The 22,866-nt window shown below is 52.8% G+C and overlaps 1 protein-coding gene across 2 annotated transcripts in view; it reads left to right on the forward strand.

The window, feature by feature from the left end:
- The window catches only part of CPD (carboxypeptidase D), a 38,410-nt gene extending 15,879 nt beyond the window's left edge, over positions 1–22,531 (forward strand). The window contains exons 6-22 of one of the 2 annotated variants that reach the window (XR_008311799.1): positions 146–337; positions 1,217–1,384; positions 2,490–2,599; positions 3,680–3,782; positions 6,916–7,058; positions 8,252–8,421; positions 11,056–11,367; positions 12,248–12,443; positions 12,555–12,690; positions 12,986–13,135; positions 13,392–13,487; positions 13,661–13,725; positions 13,881–14,012; positions 15,108–15,293; positions 17,018–17,117; positions 19,417–20,118; positions 22,271–22,531. Coding sequence is in view for 1 of the 2 variants with exons in the window: in XM_053274996.1 (XP_053130971.1) it covers positions 146–337; positions 1,217–1,384; positions 2,490–2,599; positions 3,680–3,782; positions 6,916–7,058; positions 8,252–8,421; positions 11,056–11,367; positions 12,248–12,443; positions 12,555–12,690; positions 12,986–13,135; positions 13,392–13,487; positions 13,661–13,725; positions 13,881–14,012; positions 15,108–15,293; positions 17,018–17,117; positions 19,417–19,643 (2,486 nt within the window). In the remaining variant the exon portion in view is untranslated. Of the gene's footprint in view, positions 1–145; positions 338–1,216; positions 1,385–2,489; positions 2,600–3,679; positions 3,783–6,915; positions 7,059–8,251; positions 8,422–11,055; positions 11,368–12,247; positions 12,444–12,554; positions 12,691–12,985; positions 13,136–13,391; positions 13,488–13,660; positions 13,726–13,880; positions 14,013–15,107; positions 15,294–17,017; positions 17,118–19,416 lie in introns of both variants that reach the window. The other variant, XM_053274996.1, reaches the window with a different exon arrangement.
- Positions 22,532–22,866: the final 335 nt, after the last annotated feature.

Genomic DNA, 22,866 nt, shown 5'->3' on the forward strand with positions numbered 1-22,866 from the left:
AAAGGAGGCACTCTGGTTCAGAGAGGGTTTCTAATGAATCGATGCTCCTGGGGGCAGCTCTGAGATGTCCTGCTTTCCAGATACTTTGAAGTGCTAAAGCGAAAGCTGACCTGTATCTGAAACGTGTGTGTGTGTGTGTATCTAGGCGAGCCAGAGTTCAAGTACATTGGTAACATGCACGGCAACGAGGTGGTGGGCCGGGAACTGCTCCTGAACCTCATAGAGTATCTCTGCAAGAACTACGGGACCGACCCTGAAGTGACCGACTTGGTCCGGAAGACGCGGATCCACATCATGCCCTCCATGAACCCGGACGGCTACGAAAAGGCCCAAGAAGGTGAGCCGTCTCTTGTACAAGCGGCTTGGGGGTCATACCAGTGTTGTTGGGAATGCTGTTTATGAGGCCGTCATCTCCGGCCTTCTCAAGCTCATGGCCCGGATTCATCCACCCTCTAGACCAGGGATTCTCCATGTTGGGTCCCCAGATGTTCTTGGACTTCAACTCCCATAATCCCCAACCAAAGGCCACTGAGGATTATGGGATTGAAGTCCAATAACATCTGGGGACCCAACGTGGAGAAACCTTGGTCTAGACTACTGTTTCATCCTAGGCGTGCTCACGAGTGTGTGCTCACAAGTTTTCGGATGTCCGCTCAGTTCAATTTAGATCCCACTCTGGTTGAATCAGGAAGGCCCCACTCTGAATGCAGGTGTGAACACGCTGGCTGGATCCTGCCACCCAGAACAAAACTCATTCCGCACAGAGATGGAAAGATTTAGAAGGACCACTGGTCTAGACCGGGGGAGGCAACCAGTGCTCCCTCTAACAGGGATTCCCAGATGTTACTGACTACAACTCCCAGAATCCCCAGCTGCAATGGCTGAGGTTGCATGTGGGTAGCAACAGAGCCTAGACTAGGACTGGGGAGACCCGAGTTCAAATCCCCATTCAGCCTTGAAACTCACTAGGTGACTCGGGGCCAGTCACTTCTCTCTCAGCCTAACCTACCTCACAGGATTGTTGTGAGGAGAAACATAACCCTGTATACCGTTCTGGGCTCCGTGGAGGAAGAGTGGGATAGAAATGTAAGACTAAAACACACACAAGGCCAATGATTGCCCGTCCCTTCCCACTCCCCTGGGGGCGCAGGTTTGGGGGCAGAGGGGAAAGCAAACACCGGAAGCAAAGGCTGTACAATCTGTTTTGTGCTTCCAGGGGACCGCATGGGGACTGTTGGCAGAAACAACAGCAACAATTTTGACCTGAATCGGAACTTTCCGGATCAGTTTGTCCAGATCACTGACCCTCTGCAGCTGGAGACGAGAGCCGTCATGAACTGGCTGAAGTCCTACCCCTTTGTGCTGTCTGCAAACTTGCACGGAGGTAAGAGAATGTGGCCCCGCTTGGACTGCAGGCCTTTGGCGTCTCCGTTCTGGACCTCCGATTGCCCTGGGAGGTCTCTGCTGTCTCCCAAAGGCAACACTAGTAGCCAGCGTGGTGTCGTGGTTAGAGTGCTGGACTAGGACAAGCGAGACCCGAGTTCAAATCCCCATTCAGCCATTATACTAGCTGGGTGACTCTGGGCCAGTCACGTGTCTCTCAGCCTAACCTACTTCACAGGGTGGTTGTGAGGAGAAACTCAAGTATGTCGTAAACTGCTCTGGGCTCCATGGAGGAAGAGTGGGATATAAAATGTAAAACAAAACAAACACTTGAAGAAGGGGCGGACAGGTTGGACTGAATCTGGCCGTCTGTGGAAGTTCCACCCTTTGTGATGGCTTCTTAAAGATTTGTTTGACTGGGGGTCACTGCAAGAAAATCCTCTCTGGAAGACCCTGAAAAACTATAGGGTCTCAGCACTGAAAACCTCCTGCTTTTGATGGTTGTAATTCAACTGGTTGCATTTTCTTGCTTCTCTTTGTGTGTGTGTTGGTCTTTAGTTAACCCATGTTTATTCTGCCCCAAATATAAATCTCTGGGCGGTTCTAAGATTTTAAAACACAAACAAAAGGTTAAATCAATGAAAGGTTTTAAATTTAAAGAGAAATGATGTAAACGTAAAAATTAAAAAGGAAAAGCCTGATTTAAACCCGATGGTTCCAAACTTTGCTTAAAAACATCCAGAGATGGGAAGGCTCCAACTTGGTTTGGGAGCGTGTTCCCAAGTCCCGGATGGCTGTGCCCATATAGAAATATCCCAGAGGGCTCAGCGAAACCTTGTCAAGATGGATTGCTGCCGGTTGATGCTGTAGAGTCGCTGGCAATTCCTTTCCAGTGTGTCTCCTGGGCTGCTTGAACAGCTTGGAAAAGAGAATTCTGCACTGTAGCATTTGACCAGTTATGTTTACCTGGCTTAGTCTGGTGGCCTTAGAGAAACAGCAAGTTTGTTTTGCATTGTGTTGACAAACCGAGCACCTTTTGTGCTGGGCTGAGTCATCCCCAGAGGTAAAGACCCAAGAAACCAAATACATGTTCCTTTTCCTTACAGGCTCTTTGGTGGTGAACTATCCTTATGATGATGACCAGCAAGGAATTGCCACATATAGTAAATCCCCAGATGACGCCATCTTTCAACAACTGGCTCTTTCCTACGCCAAGGTAAAACGGCCCCAGGTGTCTCCTTGAATGGCCTCAAGTTTCTCCACTGGATGCTTGTGGTTGTGTGTCTTTCTCCGGGCGTTTCAGTTCTTCCAGTGATGCATATCATGCTATTTCGTGGAGAGGAGAGCTGGTCTGGTGGTAGCAAGCGAGACTTGTCCCCTTAGCTAAGCAGGGTCTGCCCTGGTTGCATATGAAGGGGAGACTTGATGTGTGAGCACTGGAAGAGATTCCCCCTCAGGGGATGATGGAGCTGCTCTGGGAAGAGCATCTAGGTTCCAGGTTCCCTCCCTGGCAGCATCTCCAAGATAGGGCTGGAAGAGAAACTCCTGCCTGCAACCTTGGAGAAGCCGCTGCCAGTCTGGGTTGACAATCTTGAGCTAGATGGACCAAGGGTCAGACTCCGTATATGGCAGCTCCCTGTGTTCGTGGTGGTAGTCGGATTACGAATACACTTTCTTCCCTGTTGGTAAACATTGGCTTTTGGTGTCTATATACGTGATCATGGCAGGGAACATCCCTGTGAAAAAACGGGAAGAAAAAAAGTGAAACTTGTGAGCTACTCTGAATTATAGGCAGCTGACCAGCCGTGGCTGCTACTTGCGATATAGGTTGCGGCACCGGCTTCTGCTTGTGGCCAAAATAGCCAGCCTATTCTGTTATCCTGGCTATTGCTCTCTGGCCATATAAACATAGGAAGTTGCTGTCTACTGAGTCAGGCCATTGGTCCTTCCAGCTCAGTATTGTCAACACTGACTGGCAGCAGCTCTTCAAGATTTTGGGCAGGAGTGTCTCTCAGTCCTACTTGGAAATGCTGCCAGGGATTGAAGCTGCATAGAGGTGCTCTTCCCGTGAGCTACAGCCCCATCCTCTTAAGTGGACTGTCTTACAGCAGATAGAGTTCACGTGCAGTCGCTTCTCCAAATGCTGACCAGGGCAGACCTTGCTTAGCAAGAGGGGCAATTCATGCTTGTTGCCACAAGACCCGCTCGCCTCTCAAGAACGGAATATAAAAGCATTGGTTTTATAAGTCCTGGGAAGTCAAAGGTTTTCATGAGTGGCCATGCTTCTGCCTTTCAGGAGAACACGCAGATGTCCCAGGGCCACCCATGTGAAGATATGTATCCGAACGAGTACTTCCCCCATGGCATCACAAATGGAGCGCACTGGTACAACGTTCCAGGTAGCGTATGACCGGAGTTGGGCATCATTTTGGAGTCTGCAAAGACAATGTGGGAAAGGGAACAAATCAAATCATATCTTTATTACTGTCATAGACTAGTGTAAAGTATAAGGGGCAATAATATATTAATACTAGTAACTTTAAGCCCGTTAAACTTTAACGGGCGCTAGTAGACCTTTGGGGCCAGTTACCGCACCGCGTCCTCCTCCACCCGGCCGGTCCAACCGCCTCCTCTGGCTGAGGCCGCGGAACAGGTTCGCTCTTTGGGGCTGGCTGTTCCCTTCTCTCTCCTGCCCCATTCTCCCTCCCTCCCTTCTGCCCCACTCTCTTCCCCTCCCTCTCACCCCACTCTCTTGCCCTCCCTCCCCCTCCCACCCCTCTCTCTCACCCTTCCCTCCCTGTCAGCCTCCTGCCCCAGTCCCTCCTGCCCTCCCTGCGCCCCAGTCCCTCTTGCCCCTCCCCTGTCACATTAATGGGCGCTAGAAGAGTTGTGTGGCTGTCGCTGCAATTATTTTTGCAGCCCCTTTCAGTCTTTCTCTGTTTGGCTTGTACCAAGCCACAGTCCTGGCAGTCTCTGCACATCAGAGCTGCCTTTCACACATGCTCTCTCTCTCACACACAACCCCTATCCACCATGGGCAGCAAGTCTTCAGGGACTCTCCCCCTTCCTCCCCCCACCTCTGGTATCCGCCTCACCCAGCCCCCACCCACAGATCTACCCCAGTGACCCCTTCACAGTAACACCCGACTTTCCCCTGCTCGGTGCCCAACTCTCCCCCACGACCTTTCTGGGCTTGGCATTCACTCTTGCCCCATCACCTCATTGCTCCGACGCTCCCAACATGGCAGCCGCCGCCCACTCTGCTTAACGGGCGCTAGAAGCAGCAATGGGGGGGAGGCTGTCCTAAGCACCAGTTTCTAGGGCAACGGGCCAGGGCTGTGGGGGGCATTGCTTCCGAGGTTGACAAATTAAAGAAGGCATCGCATCTATCCCCCCACCGCTGACTGACAGCATTACTTTCTCCGCTCTGAGCCGACAGACGGAAGAGGAATGCCAGCGCTATTATCACGCAGGTGTCTGCCTCGAACCCCTCCGCAGAATGAAGGCCAGGGCGGCTGCTGCGGCATCTCCTCGCCCTCCCCCCCATGGATGTAGCTGCTGCTTGGCCTCCCACCTGCACCCCGGCTGGCTTCTCACTGGGCTGCGGAGCCGCCTCCGCGACACCGTTTGAACACTGCACCAACCCACGGACAATGGCCGTCTCCGCTGCGTCTCTGGCGGGCGCCGCCTTCGCTCCCTCCCCCTGGCTCAGCCACGGCCGCTGCTGTAGTTGGGGCAGCGGCGGCGGCTCCTCTCGGGCCAGGCCCCACCACCATAGACCATTGTCCGCCCCGCTGCCCCGCCATCCTTCTGCTCTGCCTCCCACCACGACGGCCGTCTCGCCAGACTCAGCCTTGGCCGTCTCCTTCTCCTCCTGGCAGGCCTCCTCGGCGGCGCTTCCTTTGAAGGGCGCCGTCTCTGCCTTTCCGCAGGCTCCCTTCGCATGAGGCCCCGCTCCGGCCCCCGAGGCCTTCCTGGATCCAACCGCCCGCTCCCAACATGGCCGCCTGGTGCCGGCGGTCGTGTCTTCCTCGGCGTGTTCTGGGCATGCGCTCTCCAGAACAGCCGAGGGAGACACGAACACACACAATCCAATGAACACACGGACGCACACCAGGGACTTTATTATAGAGGATTAAGAGTCAAAGTAGATATTAGAAGCCTAGGGGTGAGTAGCACAAGGCAAGCATATGATACAAGACTGTAAAATAAAAGTGAAATTTAAAATAAATGTCTGGCTGTCTAAGCAGTTAACAGTAGTTATTACTGGTAAAAAATGGGTATTAGAAGGCTTATAAAAAGCATCCTTTAAAGAGTTATGTAAAAAGGGCGGAGGCATAAAAAGACATATAAATTCACATAGGCATAGTAAGATTTATCAATTTAAGGTAAAGTAAAAGAAAAAAGAACAGAGCTTTTTACATAAAAACAGCCCTGCTGGATCAGGCCCAAGGAAGCCCATCTAGTCCAGCATCCTGTTTCGCACAGTGGCCCACCAGCTGCTGCTGGAAGCCACAGGCAGGAGTTGAGGGTATGCCCTCTCTCTTGCTGTGACTCCCCTGCAACTGGTACTCAGAGGCACCCTGCCTTTGAGGCTGGAGGTGGCCTGTAGCCCTCCGACTAGTAGCCGTTGATAGACCTCTCCTCCATGAAGTTATCCCAAACCCTTCTAAAGCCATCCAAGTTGTTGGCTGTGTCACCACATCTCATGGCAGAGAATTCCACAAGCTGATGATACATTGTGTGAAAAAGTACCTCCGTCTGTTAGTCCTGCATTTCCTGGCAATCAATTTCATGGGATGAGCCCTGGTTCTAGTGTTATGCGAAAGGGAGAAGAATTTCTCTCTCTTCCCTTTCTCCACACCATGCATGATTTTATAGACCTGTATCCTGTCTCCCCGCAGTCATCTTTTTTCCAAACTAAAAAGCCCCCCCAGGTGTGGTAGCCTTGCCTCCTAAGGAAGGTGCTCTAAGCCTCTGATCATCTTGGTTGCCCTCTTCTGCACCTTTCCCAGTTCTGTGATGTCCTTGTTCAGAACTTAGTCTGAGAAAACTGATCTGGCCAGGGACGTCCTTCTGACAGCAAAACTAAGGTCCTTTGCAACTCTATGCCTGATTCTACTGGCATAGTTGACCTGCTCCATTTCTCTTGCATCTGGGCAGAAGTGCTTAGGAAAAAACCACTGCACACACACACCCCCGCTTTACTCCCCCATTCCCATTTGTTTCATTATCCCACGCTGTGTATTTGTTAGTTGATAAAAACAAAAAGTTGCCAAACAAGATCCTTCAAGAACAGAACAGTCCTGCTCACCTTCTTGCAGACTGTTTGACGCTTTACGTGGGGAGAGCCTAGGAACACTGTCTGTTGGGGTTCCGCAGACTCCAGTCAGCACGGTGCAGTCAGCACGGTGCAGTCAGCATGGGAGTTCCAGCTCTTGGGTCTGAACCCTCCCAGCTTCAGTTTCTCTAGTGTAGACTGCTAGGAAGAGAGGCGGCTTCTCATGGTTCTCCTGGGGGCCTTGGCTCTAGGTGGGATGCAGGACTGGAACTACCTCAAGACCAACTGCTTCGAAGTGACCATCGAGCTGGGCTGCGTCAAGTACCCGAAGGCGGAGGAGCTGCCCAAGTACTGGGAGCAGAATCGCCGTTCCCTGCTGCAGTTCATCAAGCAGGTGAGGAGGGGGCCGCGTGCCCTCGCAGGAGGCCTTGTGTGGCAGGCCGGGGCTGTTCCCAGACGGGCAGGCCTACTCAGCTTAAGCGCGCCCCCCCCCCAGCTGTGAACATTAAGTTCACACGTGCACATGTTCACACATGCACTACCCCTCAGCCAGGGGCTCTCAGGCTTGGGTCTCCAGCTGGGCTCCCTGTAACAGAGATTCCCAAACGTTCTGGACTACAACTCCCACCACCCTCAACTGCCGTGGCCTTGGGGGCTGATGGGAGTTGTAGTCCACCACATCTGGGAATCCCTGGGCCAGGACCCGAGTTCGCCCAACAGTGGGGTCCCTGCTGCTGGGAACGCGGGTCCCCAGATGAGGAGGGGCTCCTGCTCTCCCCAACCAGAATGGGCCCTCTGGCCGCATCCAGTTACCCCAGTCTGAGGACCCCTCTCCTGCGGCTTGGGAATGAGGCCGGGCGGCCTCTCGTCCGCACGAAGAGCCCGCTTTTGGAAGGCCGTGCATTGCGTATACAGTCGCCCCTTGCCAGCGGTGGTTCTGAGTGTATTTATTTATTATTTATTTATTATTTTTATAGATTTTGATATATGCGGATAGGAAGTTGTGACCGGTTACCTGGGTATCCGCGGTTGGCGAGGCTTTTGAGTGATTGGTGGGGGTGGGGAGTTAGTGATGGGGGTGGGTCAGAGGTTCGACCTGCTCATTCCTCTTGCTGACCTTGCTGTCCCTTGCCAGTTTAAAATGCCTTTGAGTGATTGGGGGGGCGGTTTCCCCCCCAAAAAAATCCCAGAGGGTTGGTCTGTTCATTTTTCTTGGTGACTCTTGGCAATATTACAGGATTTTTTGTGATTATTATTTTTTTAAACAGCTTTTGTGTGTGTGGCGGGGGGGGATTTTTTCGTTATTTTTAAGTCTTTTTGCAGTCGTGCTTCCCCTCACCCCCGGTTTTCCGTACATCTTAATACCTTGCCAATGGTGAGGTTTTGCCAGAACGGAACCCCAGGGATGACTGTGTCCTCAAGTATCTGGGCACGCTCCAAAGAAGATAAAATCACCTTAGGAGTTCCCGAGGCACCCTTCTTAAACTTGATCTCTGCTGTTAGTTACTGTGCATGCGTGTCGAGGCGTATGGATTTCGCCCCGCGGAAGCCCGGCTGTGGAGTCTCAGAGCTGTTCTTTCCATCTAGGTTCACCGTGGTGTCAAAGGGTTCGTGCTGGATGCCACCGATGGCCGGGGCATCTTGAATGCCACCATCAGTGTGGCTAACTTCGATCACCCTGTCTCCACCTATAAGAGCGGAGACTACTGGCGTCTCTTGACCCCGGGGACGTACAAAATTACAGCATCGGCCAGGGGGTGAGTGTCAAATGAGAAAGTGTGAGATGGTCGTACGCTTCACTTTGAGCTGCCGCCTCGAGTCAGTTGAGAGTAAAACTCACCTACGCCCTGGAGAGGCAGGGTTACTTTCATTCCCAGTTCGCTCTACGTGCAGTGCGTGGTACTTAAATGGAGAAGCAATCCACTAGTTGCTTTTAGAGTAACTATGATCGGTTGGCCCATACTTTAAAGCTCTCGTTCTCGAAGATCCGAAGCAGGTCGGGAAGAGAGCTGGTCTTGTGGTCACAAGCATGAATTGTCCCTTTTGCTAAGCAGGGTCTGCCCTAGTTTGCATTTGAATGGGAGACGACGTGTGTGAGCACTTTAGGAGATTCCCCTCAAGGGATGGGGCCACACTGGGGAGAGCATCTGCATGCAGAAAAGGTTCCAAGTTCCCTCCCTGGCATCCCCAGAAAGGGCTGAGTGAGACTCCTGCCCTGCAGCCTTGGAGAAGCCGCTGCCGGTCTGTGCAGACAATCCTGAGCAAGATGGACCGCGGGTCTGACTCGGTAGAAGGGAGCTTCCTATGCTCCTAGGAGATTGTGGTGGAAGCCCTCAAAATCGGAATAGACTGAGGGAGTCCAGTTGGGGGCGTCCTTCTTCAAACTCTCTAGTATTTCTCCAGGGTTTTAATAGCTATAAAATTCTGTCCGTTCTTGGAAGGACACTGGGCACTTTCAATTCTGCCCCCCCCCAAAGATTTTAGGGAGGGGAGGTGCATTTTGAAGGGTTGTGTGACCCCAGCATGACGATCATGAATGCAAGGTGCTCGCCTTCTTACAAGTCAGTTGCTGGGAAGGGGCTTCTTTTTGCAAGCAAGTTCACCGTCAGTAAGGCGGTGAACTCTGTGGGGCACTAGCCTCCTCGGTATACTGCGGAATGGTGAATCTCCTTCTGAGCCTGTGTTCTGTGTAAAATCCAGATGGGACCAGTGCGAAAATGACTACGTGTCAAAACAATTAGGCAGTGCCAGGGCTGTATTTCAGCCAAAATTGGGCAAATAGTGCCATATATATGGCGTTGCTGGACAGTAGCCTGGAGCGCCATCTGCTGGCCGGAGAGAGATGTCTTCACTTCCTGACATCTTGTGCCCTAGGGGCAGTATACTGGCCCGGCTCCATTTCCCCATTGAAGAACACAACACTTCTTGTTGAAAGATTTGTGAATGACATTAATAGCCGCTCATGAAATGTGGAAAGAGGAAGAGCCGTAGGGAATTGCAGTGCCCTCTGACCATGTTCCATGGCCTTCCTAATACCGATGCTAAAGGCTGCCCCCAACCAACTCCCAGAAGTACTTGGGCGCAGAGGTGTTTGAACTAGTAAAGCATTTTAAGCCTCTCTTGGCTGTCAATAATCCTGGAAGGCCTCTCTGCTCTTTTGACTTTACTGATAACGACTTGGTCCAAATCGTCCGGGTTGGTGGCTTGGTATGTCATCTTTGATCACTGAGTTCTCGGAGGCCTCTCGAAGCTTGCGGACGCGCAAGGCGAGAGAGACGTTTTCATCTTGAACCGGGAATTTCCTCAGTCCCCACTTTGGGTTCCTGGCGTCTGAACGACGGTTGTCCTCGCAAAATGTTTGATAGTGATAGCACGGGGGGCGGGGGTGCATGGCCTCCGTGGATTGCGGTGTGGGTTGGAGACAGGTGTAGCAAGGCTGGCAACAAGAAATGAAGATGGGCCCCAAAGCCACCCCCGTCCTCCTCACCCTGGGGCTTTGCTGCAGAAGAGCTGTAAAGACATGTAGCAATAGCACTAGCAATAGCACTTACATTTATATACCGCTTTATAGCCGGAGCTCTCTAAGCGGTTTACAATGATTTAGCATATTGCCCCCAACATTCTGGGTACTCATTTTACCGACCTCGGAAGGATGGAAGGCTGAGTCAACCTTGAGCCCCTGGTCAGGATCGAATTTGTAACCTTCTGGTTACAGGGCGGCAGTTTTACCACTGCGCCACCAGGGGCTCTTTGTAAGCAGCTGTAAGGGAGAGGAGAGCTGGTCTTGTGGGAGCAAGCATGACTTGTCCCCTTAGCTAAGCAGGGTCTGCCCTGGTTGCAAATTAATGGGAGACTTGATGTGTGAGTGCTGGGAGAGAGTCCCTTTAGGGGATAATGGGGCCTCTCTGGGAAGAGCAGAAGGTTCCAAATTCCCTCCCTGTCAGCATCTCCAAAACAGGGCTGAGAGAGATTCCTGCCTGCAACTTGGGAGAAGCCGCTACCAGTCTGTGAAGACAATACTGGGCTAGATAGACCAAGGGTCTGACTCAGTATATGGCAGCATCCTAGGTTCGTATGACATGGTGAAAACCCAAGTGTTCTCAGAATGCCCATGGCTTCTCCTGTGAAAGTATCTTGCACGCCAATATACGTGCATTCCCTGGCTTACTTACCTACTAGAATCACATCATGTGTTCATGCAACATCCCCCGTGAAGAGCATGCTGTTACCCAGCTGACGGCTGCCCCTCCCTCGGGCCCAGGGAACCCATCTCTCTCCCCCACACACACCCACACCGTTCCATTATCTCCCCACCCCGCCTGCCGAACAGACTAACCTTTTTGTGTAGCTCTGAACACTTTCCTCTCCCCGCCCGCCTTGCTTTCTGGAAGGTACAGTTCGAAAACCAAGACGGTCACGGTTGGAGACAAGTGCGCGGTGCAAGCCAACTTCACTTTGACTCAGAAAGACTCCAAACTGGAGGAGGGCAAGGCGCCCGACGTCAACCTGGCGGAGACGGACGACCCGGCCACCAAGGAGTTCGAGGCCCTGATCAAAGACCTCTCGGCCGAGAACGGCCTGGAGCGCCTGCTCCTTGCTTCAGCCGCGGACGTGGAGCCGTACCGCTACAGCCCCTACAACTACCTGTCCCAGTTCCTCCGAGGGCTGAACCTGAATTACCCACATATCACAAACCTCACCAGGTAGGCCCCGCCACTTTATTTTCTTTCTTTGTCGTTAAATTTCTCTCCCGCCTGTCGTGGAAAAAAAAGACCCCAAGGCGGTTCACACCAAAGTTAACACAAGACCAGAAAAATGACACCTTTAACAGATTAAGATAAAATATTAAAAAGTGTGATTGAAAGATTAAAAACAGACCGTTTATTCTTAAGAACCTAAGAACAGCCCTGCTGGATCAGGCCCAAGGCGGCCCCATACAGACAAGCATCCTGTTTCGCACAGTGGCCCCCCAGATGCCGCTGGAAGCCACAAGCTGGATTTGAGGGCAGGCCCTCTCTCCCGCTGTGACTCCCCTGCAACTGGGTTTGCATCAGAGCCCCGAGTTGCACGTGCAGCTGAGAGGTTTTTCAGCTGTCTCGAACCAAGAGCCTCGTTGGAAATCTTGCCAGGGTTGTGTGTATTCAGCAGCCTGTTTGGCACACCAGTCAATTCAACGAGGGCTCTGAGAAACGTGAATTATGTGAGCTGCATGGATTGAGCCAGTTCCTGTGACGTCTGCTTTTGCCAGTCAGAGGATGGCCTCCGTAGGCCACTGCAACCCCCTCTTCCTTCCCCTGGCTCTCCAGAGATAGGGGAAGAGATTTCCCCATACTTCCCCCCCCCCAGTTTTAAACATTCATTGTCTGACATCCAGACTAGCTTTGCACATGTGCAGCTGTGTGAGTTGCGGACCAGCACTTAAGGCGGGGAAAGGCCATTTTCCATCAGCCTCCCCCACCCCCGCCCCAAGCCACTGCGTCTCACCAAAATGTGACCCTGAGGGGGCTAAAAAGGTGCCGGCATGGCCGTCCTTCCCTGAAGCCAGCGGGGTCACCCTTCAGACCTCCTCTTCTTCCTTGGCAGCTTGGGCCAGAGTGTGGAGATCCGCCACCTCTGGTCCCTGGAGATCTCCAACAAGCCCAACCAGTCGGAGCCAGAAGAGCCCAAGATCCGCTTTGTGGCCGGGATCCACGGCAACGCCCCGGTGGGCACAGAACTGCTTCTGGCCCTGGCGGAGTTCCTCTGCATGAACTACAAGAAGAACCTGGCCATCACCAAGGTAGGGGGCCGGCCTGCCCCGAGAGCGCCCGCCAGGGCTGGGGCTTGAGATGCGTTCCGGCTCCTCCAGTGAGATGCTCTCCCTCTGACTCGCTCTGTACGTACTTTCCAGCTGATCGACAAGACGAGGATCGTGATTGTGCCGTCCCTGAATCCAGACGGGCGGGAGGTTGCTCAGGAGAGAGAATGCACCTCGAAGATCGGGCAGACCAACGTGAACGGCAAAGATCTGGACACAGATTTCATAAGTAAAGCAAGTTAACCTTTTTTCTTTCTGTGCCAGATCAAACCAGCCCAATTTTAGCCCAGACCTCCTCTGGGTCTGGCCCTCATCTGACCTGAACCAGACAGGGGTTTGGGCTAAACTGGGGCAATTTAATTCAGGACCAGTTCAGCCTCCAAAGTTTTGCAGATCCTCAGAATTGGCTGTGGATAGCCAGCATGTTGGTGATGCAAGACTGTATTTGGCATGTGTGTGTATATATATGTGTGTGTGTGTGAAGTCTCTCTTAAGACCACCTCGTGCATCTGCTCCCTTGTTAGGCAATTCCTCCCAGCACTCTGGGGTGAGAGAACCAGAAACCAGGGCCATCATGGAGAACCTGATTGAGAAGCAAGACTTCAGTCTCTCTGTTGCCTTGGACGGAGGCTCCCTGCTTGTCACGTATCCCTACGACAAGCCCGTGCAGACAGGTATTGTGTGTGCCTTCCTCTGGGTGCCTCTTTGGGGAGCACCCATTCCTCACTGGTTTGGGGGCCGGCTGCGGGGCTCCTTGCCTTAAACTGGGAGCAGCTTGCCTTTCAGGCTGCGTCGTAGACGGCGTGATCCAGTAGCCTTCTCAGTGGCTCCTGTGAGGCCAAGAAAACTGGTCTGTGGTCTGCATTGGGGGAAAGATTCACTCCGGCGACTCTCCCCTCAAATGTCTCACCGACTCCCTTCCCCTTACAGTGGAGAACAAAGAAACTCTGAAGCGCCTGGCCTCTCTGTATGCCGACAACCATCCCACCATGCACCTGGGCCAGCCCGGCTGCCCAAACAAGTCAGGTAGGTGCCCGCGGCGGCGGCTGATGGGAGTTGTAGTCCTGCCGCAGCTGGGGGACCCGAGTGGAGACCTGCTTTGGGCCGAGTGGAGACCTGCTTTGGACCCGAGTGGAGACCTGCTTTGAGTGGAGACCTGCTCTCTTGCGCAAGGGACCTGATTTCTTCCTCTTCTGCAGATGAGAACATTCCCGGAGGTGTGTTGCTGGGCGCGGAGTGGCGCAGTCACCTGGGCAGCATGAAGGTATTTCCGGGGGGTTCCCTGGACCTTGTGCTCCTAACAGCCTTGCTTGGGGCGTCTTTAATCGGCTGCCACTTGACCCTTTGCCAGCTCTGGTGCTCGGCTGTTGTGCGGCCCTCTTCTGGCCACACCCCCTCCTCCTTGTTTTGCATTCTCAGGATTACAGCCTGACGTATGGGCACTGCCCAGAGATTACCGTCTACACCGGCTGCTGTAACTTCCCCAGTGCTGTGCAGCTCCGTACTCTGTGGGCAGAGAACAAGAAATCTCTTCTCAGCATGCTTGTGGAGGTGAGTCATGGCAAGCCCTGGTGACCGGCCAGGAGAGGCATCTTGGGGTCGTGGTGGGCAGCTCATTGAAAGTCGTCTCAGTGCGCGGTGGCTGCAAAAAAGGCTAATTCCATGCTAGGGATCATTAGGAAGGGGGTTGAAAATAAGGGTGCTAATATTATAATGGCCTTATACGAATCTGTGGTTTGGCCACATCTGGAGTACTGTGCACAGTTCTGGTCACCGCATCTAAAGGACATTGTAGAACTGGGAAAGGTGCAGAAGAGGGCAACCAAGATGATGATGATCAGGGCCTGGTGCACCTTCTTTATGAGGCTAGGCTACAGCATCTGGGGCTCTTTGCCTTGGGAAAGAGGCGACTAAGGGGAGACAGGATCGAGGTGTATAAAATCATGCATGGAGTGGAGAGGGTGGACGGAGAGAAACTTCCCTCCCTCTCTCACAACACTAGAACCAGGAGTCACCCCATGAAATTGAAGATCAAGAAATTTAGGACCGACAAACAGGAAGGACTTTTTCACACAGCACATAATTAAGCTATGGAATTCCTTGCCATGGGATGTGGTGATGGCCACCAGCTTGGATGGCTTGAAAAGGGGCTTAGACAGATTCATGGAGGACAAGGCTATCAATGGCTACTAGTCCGGTGGCTGTGGGCCACCTCCAGCCTCAGAGGCACGACGCCTCTCCGTCCCAGTTGCAGGGGAGCAACAGCAGCAGGAGAGATGGCATGCCCTCACCTCTGGCCTGTGGGCTTCTCGGAAGCATTTGGTGGGCCACTGTGTGAAGCAGGAGGCTGGACTGGTTAGGCCTTCTTGGGCCTGATCCAGCAGGGCTGTCCTTATGTTCTTATTAAGTTGGAAGCAGCTCAGCTGATTAGATACTAAACTAGATCCAAGGGTCGCCTGATGCTGCTGGACTAAAACTTCCATCACCCTCTGACACGATGACTGTGACAGAGGGTGATGGGAGTTCAGCGTCATCTGGGGACCTAGCTTTGAGAAGCCTTGCCTTAATGCATAAGGTCACTTTGATGAATACCACTCACTGACTCTCTCTCCCTCTTTCTCTTTTAAAAAACCACAACGTCTTCAGGTTCACAAGGGAGTCTACGGGCTGGTCTGCGACACACACGGGAGGCCGGTGTCAAAAGCTCAGGTTGTGCTGGATGAAGGGGTGACGGTCCGCACCAAGGAAGGTGGCCACTTCCACGTGCTGCTGGCTCCCGGCTCCCACGACATCTACGTGAAAGCCGATGGCTACCAGCAGCAGCACGTCCGGGTATGAGAAGAGGGCATGTCGTCGCCGCCGCCTCTCCAGAGCCTGGTGGCTAGGCCTCCCTGAGCCGGCTCTGGTGTGGGGCTGCAGCCAGACCAGCCTGTGGACAGGCTGGCAGCCACTTAAAAGATTGGCAGCCGCTTGTGGGACAGGAGCATGCTGGGAGCTGGGGGGCAATGTGACGGGAGGCTTGGACAGTGGGAAGAGGCCAGGACTGATGGAAGAGGGCAGCCAAGGTCCTAGAGCACCTTTCTTACGAGGCTACAGCTCTGGGGGTTTTCGATTAGAAGAAAGACGACTGCGGGGAGACGTGATTGAGGTCTATAAAACCATGCATGGTGTAGAGAGAGAGAGATTTATCTCCCTCTGCCATCATACTAGAATCAGGGGTCATCGCGTGAAACGGATTGCCAAGGAATTTAGGACGAATGAGAGGAAGGCCTTTTTTCCCCACACAGCACATAACTAACCTATGGAATTGGATGTGGGAACAGCCAACTGCCTGGATGGCTTTAAAAGGGGCTCAGATAAATTCACAGAGGACAGCTCTATCGATGGCTGCTAGTTGGAGGGCGATAGGCCGCCTCCAGCCTCAGAGGCAAGAGGCCTCTAAATCCCAGTTGCAGATGAGCAACAGCAGAAGAGAGGGCATGCCTCTCCCCTCTTGCCTGTGGGCTCCCCAGAGGCATCTGGTGAGCCACTGTGTGAAACAGGGTGCTGGACTCGATGGGCCTCCTTGGGCCTGATCCAGCCGGGCTGGATCTGTGATAGCCCACTAGGCCTGAGGTTGCCTTCTGTGAACAGTGGCTCACTTTATTTCATTTATTGAGCATATCTATATGCCATCCAAAACGCATGCCCCTGGGCGGTTTATAATAAAACGCAGATTAAAACAAAATTGAAGCCTTAAAGCAATATACAGACAAGGCTGAGGTCTATAAATCTAATTAAAAGCCTGGATGAATAAAAGTGTGTTTACAACCCTTTTACAAGCTGTTGGAGATGGCGAGGCTCTTGGCACATTTGCGGCAAGGGTGTCTCATGCAACCTGTGGCCCCCTTCCCCCCGGCTCTGAAGAGGCCCCCAGTCCAGCCCGGAGCAACCCCACAGGACCCTCTGCTTAAATCCTTGAACTCTCCCCAGAGCGGGAAAACTGATTCCCTTCTGTCCCCACCTTCACAAGAGGCAACAAAGTCCTTGACTTGCTCAGGGTTGCACGTGACCCACCTGTGGTTTTTATAGTCTTGTTTACGTAATGAAAAGGTCTTGGATTCCCGTTAATATTTAACAGGAAAGTTGCAGATGTCTCGATGTTGCACTCCGAATCAGCTTCACTTTTAAGCCGGAAAGACTCGGGGCGTGGTCCCGGAGTGTCTGCTAGTTTAAGAACTTGGTGCTCCCAACCCTTCGGAGCGTGGCCTCCCTTCCTCTCTGCCACGCCGGGTGAAGAAGCCTGCTAGCAAGCAAGGGGTGTGGGCCAGCCACATCTTCAAGGAGGGCCTTACTTGGATGTTAGTGGGATTCTTTCCCCCCCTTGCCCCATACTCCTGGAGTTCATTCCCCTGCCTCCACAAATCAGAAAGTCCCCTTCCTGTCCCCCTTCCTCTATTATTGTCTCCTTGGCCCCTGCTGCTATGTCTGTGGTGTGTCTTGGTTGTTGGAGCTGTGCTTGTCCCACCCCCCGACCCCGAATTCACTCTCCTGAATGCATGTTGCTTTATTTTCAGGTTGTGGTTCACCAGGATGCGGCTACTTTTGTGGCCATCCAGTTTGACATGGACAATAGGATCTTTGGGCTTTCGCGGGAGCTGGTGGTTACGGTGGCAGGTAAGCAGATGTTCCTCGTGGGCGGGGTGTGTGTGTTATCCGATAGTCTTTTTAGGGAGGCAAGGCAGGTTGGCCCCTGGACAGGAACTTAAGAAGCTGCCATATACTGAGTCCGGTCCATCTAGCTCAGCGTTGTCTACCCAGACTGGCAGCAGCTTCTCCAAGGTTGCAGGCAGGAATCACTCTCGGCCCTCTCTTGGAGATGCTGCCAGGGAGGGAACTTGGAACTTTTTTCTGCTCTTCCCAGAACGGCTCCATCCCCTAAGGGGGGGAATCTCTTCCGGTGCTCACACTTCTAGTCTCCCTTTCATATGCAACCAGGGCAGATCCTGCTTAGCTAAGGGGACAAGTCATGCTTGCTACCACAAGACCAGCTCTCCTCTCAAAGGAGAGGACTGTTTGGGCTCTGTTCTTTTCAGCCACCCTCTCTTCCCAGTCCTCTCTCGATCCTGTAACCCTAGCATCCACCATATCTTGCTTGTAGTGAGAAACTACTTTCAGACTTTACAGGGCTTTTAAACCTATTTTCTAAAATACATTCTTACTTATTTCTCAGATTTGTAGACAGCCCCAAACCTGTCTCTGGGTGCTTTACAACAACAGGAAACAAATTAAAAATGACAACCTTAAAACAATTTGAAACCACAGTCCAGTTAAAAAGCTTGGGTGGGGAAAAATGAGTCTTCTCTGTTAACTGGGAGTAGTTGGGAGATACATCTGGTAGCCAGTGATGTGGACTTCCTAGGAAATGAGGGATTGAAGAAAGCGTTGTAGCACACAGCCTACTTTCTTCTATTCAAAGCCTTCTGCAGAACTGTTTAAAAATTGAAGACAGTGCCGAGTGTTCTCTACCAACACTTCCAACCACTGCAGCTAAACAAAATAAATGAGGAATTGCTCAGGGTGTGCGCTTGATGTGGAGTCAGAACGAATCCCCAACTCTGTCTAGTTCTGCTGTCACATGCAGTTCAAGATGAAATAACTTGACCCTTGAGTTATACAACTTGAAACTAGATCCAGTGAAGTGACTGCTTATTTTGATACAGATCTTGCCTTGCTCCCTGTAGGGGTGGTTGCCTGGAAAAGGGTCACCTACACCTTTAGAACTGTCCAGTTGGTTTGATTTTTGTGGTGGTATTGGGGGAACCTCAGATTTCAGCTTAGCTCACTAGCTAGCCATTATTGATGGTGGCCACCAAGCCCCTCTCTTCCCGCAGCTCCTTTCCTGGTTCATAGAGAACCAGTGGCGGGAATGGCGGCACTCGAAGGCTGTGTGTGTGTGTGTGTGTGTGTGTGTGTGTGTGTGTGTGTGTGTGTGTGTGCGCGCACGCTTGCTTCTTTAAGGGTGTGGGGGGGTGCACCTACCCCTCCTGCTGCTCTTCCCTCACTCCACTTCTAGAAAGTTCATCGGGACGGCAGTGTACCTCCCTGCCCGCCCCATTTGCTCCCTCTACCAAAACTCACTGGAAGTCTCTGACACGCCCGCCTGCTGTCAGGTACTTCCCATTATTAGTAATGGGAAGTACCCGTTACTAATTAGTACCCTTTACTAATTAACCCATTAGTAAAGGGGGCAGACGGGGGTGGCGGGGAGGTACATTGCCACTCCGTTGGACTTTCTAAATAACCGAGCGTGGGTGGGGGGAGAGTGGCTGGAGGGGTAACTGCACCCACCCCCACCCTCAAAGCAGCACACACACCCCTGCCTTAGAACCGGCGGAACCACCCCTTATGGGCCTCCGGGCAGGTTCTGTGCACACCCCTAGGCCTAGGTGAGAAGTGGGCCCTCTGTGCTGGGATATAGAGAGGGCAGGGAATGGTGGGGAGGACCCTCTCCTTCAGCTCGGCAAGGATTCCTGCTGTTCCTTCTCTGCTCCAAAGCGGCCGTGGAAAGAAGATCTGTTTGGGGCTGGGTGTCCTGCTTGTCAGAGGGCTGGGGGCCCGCCCCACTGGCCAGTGGATTGGTAGATCCCTGCTTGGTATCCTTTACGTTCTACAAAATTAGCCTGTAATTCCTAGAGATTGAGAACATCTGTGGAAAAATGTGGGGATGGAGAATTGTCTGTCGGGCTCCATCCCTGCTGGTGGCAAAGGCACAGCTGCTGCTGTGTCCCGCCTGAGCCTTCCTTGGGAGTGTGTGCCGACTTGCCCTGGATGCTTAAACCACCTTGGGACCGCTTGTGATGGCGGGAAGGGGGCAGTGCTGGCGTGAAAAGGCAAGCCGGGTGTATGTGTGTGTGTGTGGAAGCGTTCTCGTGCTTGGCTTGACCGTATGAGTGCCTCTCCCTCGCCTCTCCAGGTGCCACCATGTCGGCTCTGATCCTGACGGCCTGCATCATCTGGTGCGTCTGCTCGATCAAGTCCAACCGCCACAAGGACGGCTTCCACCGCCTCCGGCAGCACCACGACGACTACGAGGACGAGATCCGCATGATGTCCACGGGCTCCAAGAAGTCCCTTCTGAGCAGCGAGTTCCAGGACGAGACGGACACCGAGGAAGAGACACTCTACTCCAGCAAGCACTGACCCTCTTGCGGGCGGGGGAAGCTCCCTGCAGAGACCGATCCGGCGGGCGACGCCTGAGCCTTTCTCCAGCCGTGGGACCCAGAACACGTGACCTCCAGGCCCCGCCGTGCCCCCCCCCCGTTCCGGTTTGATGCACAAAGAGCTTGCCCACCTGAACTGGAATCCCTTTTCCCAGCTGGGTCTGGTCATCCGGTTGCTTGCAGTCCGCCCCGGGATTGTGGCGCCCGCCCGACTTAGCGGAGTTGTTCTGAACCGCTGACTCGATTCATTCTCTGCAATTTGGGGGTGGGGGGGTGGGGCGGAATGATCCGCCACCGAGCCCCTTGTCTAAGCTGCTTTGGCCGGAAGGAGGCTTCGGGGTGGATTTCTTTTCTGCTCGGGCTAAGGACGTGAAGGCACAGCAGGCTTGCTCCCTTCTTAAAGGAACTTGAACTCCTCCTCCTAACAACGTCTTCAAGTTCAGTCATTCTGGCAGGTCAGCTTCTCTAGGTGATAAACTTGCAGGCTAGGCGTGCTGAGCTGTCGACTTCTTCCTCCTCGTGAGGCTGCCATGGGGGGGGGGGGTCGTCAAATAAATGTTCCTCCGAGCTCTCGTGCACAGATCCTGCTTCGGGAGATCTGCTGTTTCGGGAGAGGCACTTCCGCTCTTTGAAAGAATCCCTCTAATGCTAGCTGGATATTGGTCGGAAGAGCCCAGATGCCCTGCCTGGTGCCAAGCTCTTCCTTGCCACTCACGGTTTGGGCTCGGGAGGCTTTGAGACGGGCTACTAACGAAGCTGTTAGCAGGCCCTGCTTTGGAAGGGCCCAGGGCCCCTGCCATTCCAGTACCCACCTGTTAGGACAGAGCTCTGCTCTTCTTCTGGGGAACTGGACCTTTAGAAACCCTGCCATGCATTGGATTCTCAAAAAAAAAAAAAAAAATCCCCTCTCCGGACCGTGTATTGGGCCTGTTGAGAGAGGACCCATCTCACGTTGTAAGTTGTGGTGGTAGCACTTGGGGGGCTGAGGACTTAGAGGCACTTAGTGGAAGAGGGGGTGCTCTTCAACAGAGCTGACAGCATGAGCCATCACTGGGCTGGAAGGAAACCAGCCGTTGAGGGCTTCTGTGTGGTGCCTGCTAAGCCTTTGCAGCATGACTGGAGGGGGGGCTTTTGGGAGCTGAACTCCGCTGGGTGGGCGCAAAAGGTCAGACGGCCAAGCTGAGTTGCAGAAGAGTGTAGATCGGCTCGGAGGACGAGGATGGTGAGAAGAACTTCTGCTCAGCTCCTGCCGGGCGGGGATGGAGAATGTGGCTGACCACGTTGATTTCCACCTGGATGGACTCTTCTCCTGGCATGTGTCTGGGCATCGGCTCTTGGGTTCCCCGTGTGGAAGTGGTCTGCAGCGCAGCTGGGCTGATGGAATTGCCTGGGGGTTAAGAAAAGCAAAATCTGAAGACAAGCAAGTGTGTGTGTGTGTGTGTGAGAGAGACACACTGTTAGCTTTCTTCTTGAGTAAAACTAACAAGGAGGCCAGTACTTTTTACCTGCGTCTCAAAGGTTCAGGTGGTTGCCAGCTATTTAATGGCTGATCTTTCAGAGGCAGAAGTTGTCACACTTGCGTCCCCAAATGTTATTGGAGTACGGCTCAAATCACCCCCAGGCACGATGGCCAAAGGAGATGATGAGTTTTGTAGTCCAACGTTGGGGGACTCAAGGTTGAGAATCACTGTTCTGGAGTTCTCTTTATGCCCTCTCAAGACTAAACCAATGGCTCACAGTGTGATTCTCTGCACAGTTATTCAGAAGTCCCACTGTATTCAGTGGGCTTACTTGCATGTAAGTGTGCAGAGGATTGCAGTATCGTTGAGATGACACTCCAACCCCACATCAACCTGCTGTTGCAGCAGCTTAATCTGTGCCCCTGGTGTTTGAATAAAGGTTTTTCTAAAACGTTCACCCTCTTCAGCTTGGGCTTGGTAATAATGTGGACCTTGAGTCTTCTCAGCAGGCGAATAGAACAGATGCATCCGTTTTAGCTTTCAGCTCATAGGTGACTGTCAGGGCACACACTTAAACCTGGAGGTCTCAATCCATTCCTTGTGGATTTTAATCAGTGGGAGAAATCTGGCGCATGCTTAAATCTACTCACTAGCTGAAGTATTTCCTGACCAGCAGCTGGGAGATGCACAAGGAAACCAAATACCTGAGCCTGTTAACACCTGCGCTTAAACCCTTCGAATCCTCCCCCAAAGGCTGCCATAAGATCCTGCAACTACCTTCCAATCATGTTCTTGCTGTCATTGATCTTCAGTGGTTAGTCCTGGATTCTTGCCGACGCTGAGCCACGAGGGTTCAGAAAGAGTTCCATCTCCAAACGTCCACCTTGGGCCCCATTTCAGGCTTTGGCCTTCTGAATAATGCATATCACGCTCCCCTTTCCCTCCTTCCCCACTTCGGACAGCAAGAAGTGGTTCTCTGAGCATAGCCCTGGCCCATCCGGCTTCAAGAGCTGGTTCCAAATGAGCGAAAAAGCCACAATTTGGAAGTGAGTCTTGATGTAATAACAGCTGACCTTCTAGTAACAATTATGCAAAAAAAAAATTTTTTTTAAATTGACAAAGCAAGCTCCTCCTGTTCTTTGTGCAGCACCGTAAATGCCTTCCAGACCCCGCGTCTGCTTCCTCTCGGCACAAGAGTTTGCCTGCGTGCCCTCCGGTGTCCTTGTGCTGTGTGCCTTCAGAAGCAAATGTGGTTGAAACGAGAGGTTTGGCTTCAGAATGGAAACCCGTCGGTGTCCAGGGCGGCTTTGTATCTTTCTGCACCAACCATGTGTTCTGTGAGTGTTCTCTTTGGGTTTTTTTTACATGTACACTGGCTCTAATCTGTATAAAACTATTTTATGATGTCTCTCCTGTCTGACTGGTGTCATTGGTAGCAACATTCCTTGAGAGTGTGGAGCAGAACATACAGATCAAGGGCTGTTTTCCTCTGGAGCAAGGGAAACCCTTTCCACCTCGGTTTCCCCCCTCCCTGTGGGGGGCTGCTACTCTCAACACTGACCTTGGGCTGAGAGAGGGATTTCCTTACGAAATACCGGTGGGGAAGGGAGCACAAGCCGACCCCATTAGCAGCTGGCTGCCTGGTCCTCTTGGTGATCCTCATACCTGTTTCCAGGAGGAAGCTTGTGCTGTGAGCCCTTCTCCTCATGTGGTGAGGTGGGGTGGGTGGGTAGATTGCTACAC

Source organism: Hemicordylus capensis, chromosome 12, assembly GCF_027244095.1.
Source record: "Hemicordylus capensis ecotype Gifberg chromosome 12, rHemCap1.1.pri, whole genome shotgun sequence".
NCBI classification, from domain to species: domain Eukaryota; kingdom Metazoa; phylum Chordata; class Lepidosauria; order Squamata; family Cordylidae; genus Hemicordylus; species Hemicordylus capensis.